This window comes from Ammodytes marinus (genome assembly GCF_949987685.1).
Source record: "Ammodytes marinus genome assembly, chromosome: 14".
NCBI classification, from domain to species: Eukaryota; Metazoa; Chordata; class Actinopteri; order Uranoscopiformes; family Ammodytidae; genus Ammodytes; species Ammodytes marinus.
Genome location: NC_137218.1, coordinates 1324169 through 1329754, shown reverse-complemented (window position 1 = coordinate 1329754; position 5586 = coordinate 1324169). Strand labels below are relative to the sequence as shown.

The window sequence follows — 5586 nt, the reverse complement described above, 5'->3', positions numbered from 1 at the left end:
CTTTTTACTACACTACATACTAAAGTACAGAAGAGTTTTAGGGCCACAGACAGGAGAGAGAAAAAAAGTCAGATAAGGAAGATTTTTCTTTTTTTTCATTATGTCGAGAAATGTCAAAAATAAAGCCGAATACTCCAAAATGCTATTGGAGTTAGTGGGGCATTTATGTATTTTCAGCATACTACAATTGACTTGCATGTATTGGGACATCCTAAATCTTTTTCTGGCATACTAAATAGTAGGGAAGTATGGGGATTGGAACGCAGGGTAGATTAAAAGGTGTCTCCGGCCCCTGATCCCAACATAAACCGCCCTCAATCCACCATAGAAGAAGTGTGTGTGTGTGTGTGTGAGGCTGTGTGTGTGTGTGTGTGTGTGTGAGAGAGGCTGTGTGTGTGTGTGTGTGTGTGTGTGTGTGTGTGTGTGTGTGTGTGAGAGAGGCTGTGTGTGTGTGTGTGTGTGTGTGTGTGTGTGTGTGTGTGTGTGTGTGTGAGAGAGGCTGTGTGTGTGTGTGTGTGTGTGTGTGTGTGTGTGTGTGTGTGAGAGAGGCTGTGTGTGTGTGTGTGTGGATTAACATCAGCAGCTGGGAAACTAAATATACTTCCTGTAATAGAGTTAAAGTGGAGGTCGAGTCAAAGTCAAAGTGTGAACATCAGGCTCAATAACACACACACACACACACACACACACACACACACACACACACACACACACACACTTATATTGACACACATGACTTGGGGCGACTGTGGCTCAGGTGGTTAAACTGGTTGGCCAATGATCCTAGGGTTGGCGGTTCAATCCCCGCCCGGCCACTTGTGTCATGGTCGTTGTGTCCCTGGGCAAGACACTTCACCCACCTTGCCTGGTGTGAATGTGTATGACTGCTGTATGTTTGAGGTGGTGGTCTGAGGGGCCGTAGGCGCTGAATGGCAGCCACGCTTCCGTCAGTCTGCCCCAGGGCAGCTGTGGCTACTATGGTAGTTTACCACCACCAGTATGAATGAATGGAACCTGGAACCCTGTAAAGGGTTTGAGTACCTTGAAAAGCGCTATATAAATCCAATCAATTACACACACACACACACTCAGTCACTCATACACACACACAAACACACACACACACACACACATTCACACACACACAAACACACTACCTGAGAAGGCTGCGTCAAAGTCACACATCAGGCTTAATAACTACTATACACCTGTCATCATTCACCTGTGCGTTATACTTCAACCATATGGAACCAGCGTTCTATCATTATAAAATCACTATTATAATATAATGAATTAGGTTTTTCTTCCCTCAGTCTTCCCTTGGCCCAGCTGTCCTGTTAATCCTGACCCTTATGCCTCGTTTCCACCGAGTAGAGCGGGTCGGATCGGAGCGGCTCAGAGCGGGACAGCTCACTTTTAAGAATCTCGGTGTTGTTTCCACCGCCGACCCTACCCTTACTGGTAGGGCGGGGTTTAGGCTGGACTGCGATAGCCGACGCCAGAATGTGGGTCAAACTATCGGGCTGTGGGAACAACTGTGGTCAAGCCAGCGGTCTCTTGTTTTTGCTTGGTCAAACCAGCCGCTTCTTTATTTATTCCCCCCGTGTTGTGAGCACAGAGACGGCTCGGTGCAACTGATAGAGACAGTGAGCGAACAGCACTGGCTGCGGCAGCTACGTGACATCGTAGCAGTGGGACACAGTGTAGCCAACTGATTGATTTAATGACGAGGAAAAACACCACACAATAAACAGTGCCGCGCTCACATTTTCGCCAAAACTCTCTTCACTCTAGCCGAGGTGACTACAAACGGCGGAGATGATTCAAACCAGCCGCTTCTTTATGTATTCCCCCCGTGTTGTTGTGAGCGTGTATTTTACTACTATCTATGGCGTAAACACACAGAGACCGCTCGGCGCAACTCATAGAGACAGTGAGCGAACAGTGCTGGCTGCAGCAGCTACGTGACTATGGGACACAGTGTAACCAACTGATTAATTTATTGACGAGGAAAAACACCACACAATAAACAGAGCTGTGCTCACATTTTCGCCAAAACACAAGACTCTCTTCACTCTTGCCGAGATCTACACATGGCGGAAATGATTCTTTCGACCAATCAAATGACGGCAGTGTGTAGCTCCGCCTTCTCATGCATTTTCGGCCCGCTTTCAGGCCGCTAGTACCCCTACGGAGGAGTACTGAGATCGGGAGCGGCTCAGAGCGGTTAGGTGCGCTTAAACCGTACCCTACCCAACTTTTGGCAAATGAAAAGCCAAACTACCCGGACCGAACCGCTCCGATCCGACCCGCTCTACTCGGTGGAAACGAGGCATTACTGTGATGTCACAAGAAGGAAACTGTAGGGTTAGACAGTGAGACCATAAAACACTCTTTCTGCCTTTTTCTCAGGCTAGGATGAACCGATTTCTAAAATGTTTGCACATTTATACTACATAGGATCTCAGAGTTCAATACACCTTCATATTCCCACCGGTTGAAGTAGGGCTTTAAAGTAAGACTTAATACACAGCCTAGGCTCTGTAAACAAAAGGTATGTCAACAAAAGGTATGTCAACAAAAGGGGCCCACCGTAGCTGGCAACAGGCCCTTTAACAGCGCGCACACACAGTACAAACAGGTGATCATGAGGGGATATGCAATGATTTAAAACACACACACACACACACACACACACACTTCCTACCTCGGGAGGCTGCGTTGCCGTTGGAAACCAGTTGTTGGTGAGCCCGGACACACACACTCAGCACACACACACACACAAGCCACACACACACGCCGGCCATGTCTGAGGAAAGAGCAGGGGAAAGAATTTTACAAACTGAGCAGCAACTGAAAATATATATTTATAACTTTGAAAATATTTTTATTTTGAAAATGTTTAGCTTCAAACCTTATTTTCAGTTAATATTTTTTTTTGTTCACATGTTTTCACAGTTCCAGGAAATTCAAACACACACACACACACACACACACACACACACACACACACACACACACACACACACACACACACACACACACACACACACACACACACACACACACACACACACACACAGGGCCGCCCATAAGGGGTAGAAAGTGGGAAAGCTTTCTAGGGCCCAGCCACCCTAGAAAGGTGGCCCAGAGAGAGAACATTTTATTTTATTTTTTTATTTTTTTTTGCAGATGACCTAACTTAGCCAACCTTTATTATGAACGCTATAAGTGAACTTTCTATAAAATAAAAAATGTTATTCATTGTTACTTGGGTAAAATATATCACATTTTATATTGAAAAACTAAAAGTATCATGGGTCGTTTTTTCCCCTCAAAACCGTTGCATGCATTGATGATGAGCAAGCTAACCTAGCCAGCTCAGTGATGCCACCTGGACATAAATCAGGGTACCAGAAAAGAAAGGAAAAAAAGAGGGAACTTTCAAGGGCTTTAGACCCCCGGAAAATTCCTTAACATCAGTATTTCTGCAGAAGTGTATTTTCAATTCAGAGGTACTGTGATATTTCATCAAGTTTTGAGGTGTCTTTGATACATTATTCTGTATATTTTATCTATTATTTTCTAAGAAAATTAGAAAATTACATATTCAGCCTTTAAATGAAGGTGTCAGATGGTTGTTATACTGATGAGGAAAGCTTGTGGTAGCAGTGCTATCATGGTAGAGCCCCCTACAGCATGGTGTGTCTAAAAGCTTATTACAGGAAATGTTACAGTAAATGTGCCAAAAAGCAGGTGCAGAGATCTTGCAAGAGTAGAAAATTTCCACTCGAGCGCTGCGCGCGCTCGCATCGTCGGGGTCTCTGCCCACTATTATCTCCAGTAGCCCACCCTAATCTAACTGGCTAGAACCGGCCCTGTGTACAGGTATGTGTTATGTAGGAATAAGCGCATCATGCACATTGATACAAGTTCAGTATGAGTAAAGGGCCCAATGACTGGACCTTTTCAGGGGCCCAGTCATTTCTCTGGGCAGGCCTGCACGCACACGCACGCGCACGCACAAACGCACACGCACAAACGCACACGCACAAACGCACACGCACAAACGCACAAACGCACGCACACGCACACGCACACGCACACGCACACGCACACACACACACACACACACACACACACACACACACACACACACACACACACACACACACACACACACACACACGGGTTCTAAATCTCCAATGCCTTCAAAACAAAGCAACATGTCGGCCTTTAGTTTATATTAAACATATTCACTAACATCATATAACACAGCCCTATATTAAAACCCTTAGCCTTTGATGTAATGTAGTCTATTGGGAAGTCCCATATGGCCATTACTAAACCCAGTAATGTTGCTTCCTTTTAACTTGTATGATTAAAATATCATCTATAGGCTAAGAAAATAAGATAGGGCTTGTGTTGCTAGAATAGGGCAAGAATATTAACTTACAGATATCATCATAAAACTTTGCCCGTTGAGTTTTATACAGACGCTCGTGCTACATGTTACAAAACACTTCAAAACAAAGCAACATGTCGGCCTTGAGTTTATATTAAAAATATTTAGGCAAGGCAAGGCAAGTTTATTTATATAGCACAATTCAGACACAAGGCCATTCAAAGTGCTTTACAGGGGCAAGATTAGAATAGGCCTACATAAAACACACTAGAAGACATTTAAAAGCGAATGAAAAGAAGTAAAACATTTAAATAAAATAAAAAGTACAGGTTAAAATGGAAACAGAAAAGTCTTCAGACTCGATTTAAAAGAACTGAGAGTTGCAGCAGACCTCAAGTTCTCTGGGAGTTTGTTCCAGAGATTTGGTGCATAAAAACTAAAAGCTGCTTCTCCTTTTTTAGTTATTTCCTAACCTTATAACTCTTAATGTATTTATCTAAACCCTTTAATATAATGCGTTTAAAGCTTAGAAAAGACTATAGAAGCTCGTGATACATGTTGATCTAATGAGGCGTTCACGGTCTCTCAGCCGGAACTTCTAAATCAACTCAGAAATGTGTTTTTAAAACCCTTAAGGCTTAAGCCGTGTGTGATCGCATCGATAAGGATCTAAACATCTTCATATCCGGGTCTGCGCTCCGGTTAATCTGCTATTCTGGACGTTTACGGGAACTTTTAATTCGTTTATCAGACATTAAAACAGCTGTTCAACATCCTCAGTAGCGAAAAAAAACAAGAAACAAGCTCCGGACAAAATGAAATGGTTCAAATGTTTCAAACCGTGAATGCACCATGAGAATAAACGTATCACTCACCACTGAAGCAAGCGCTGCGTCAATAATCCATCGATGCCTTTGATTTGATCACCGCCGATCGATAGATGCGTTTGTGATTGTGAGACACTTTGGTTCTGACCGTCTGTCTGTCTCCACCCGCCGCGGCAAACTGAGAAACTAAGAAAAAAAAAAAAAGGAAAAAAAATCTTGTATGAGGACGTCCGGCTGTGCTGCGTTCAAGCTCCCGCGGAAAACTCAGAACTCAATCCATCTTTACTTCAGACTCTCACATGGGTCCTTGGAAATAGCCGACATTTCGTTCACCTCGTAGCATTATTGCCTCAA

General features: G+C 43.9%; 1 protein-coding gene across 1 annotated transcript in view; it reads right to left on the bottom strand.

Annotated features, from left to right (window-relative positions):
• LOC307260686 (stromal interaction molecule 1-like) overlaps positions 1 to 5403 on the bottom strand; it is a 32891-nt gene extending 27488 nt beyond the window's left edge. The window contains exons 1-2 of the mRNA XM_080040974.1: positions 5281 to 5403; positions 2708 to 2809 (exon numbers count right to left, since the gene is read on the bottom strand). Coding sequence (XP_079897100.1) covers positions 2708 to 2807 — 100 coding nt within the window. The 5' untranslated portion in view covers positions 2808 to 2809; positions 5281 to 5403. The remainder of the gene's footprint in view (positions 1 to 2707; positions 2810 to 5280) is intronic.
• Positions 5404 to 5586: the final 183 nt, after the last annotated feature.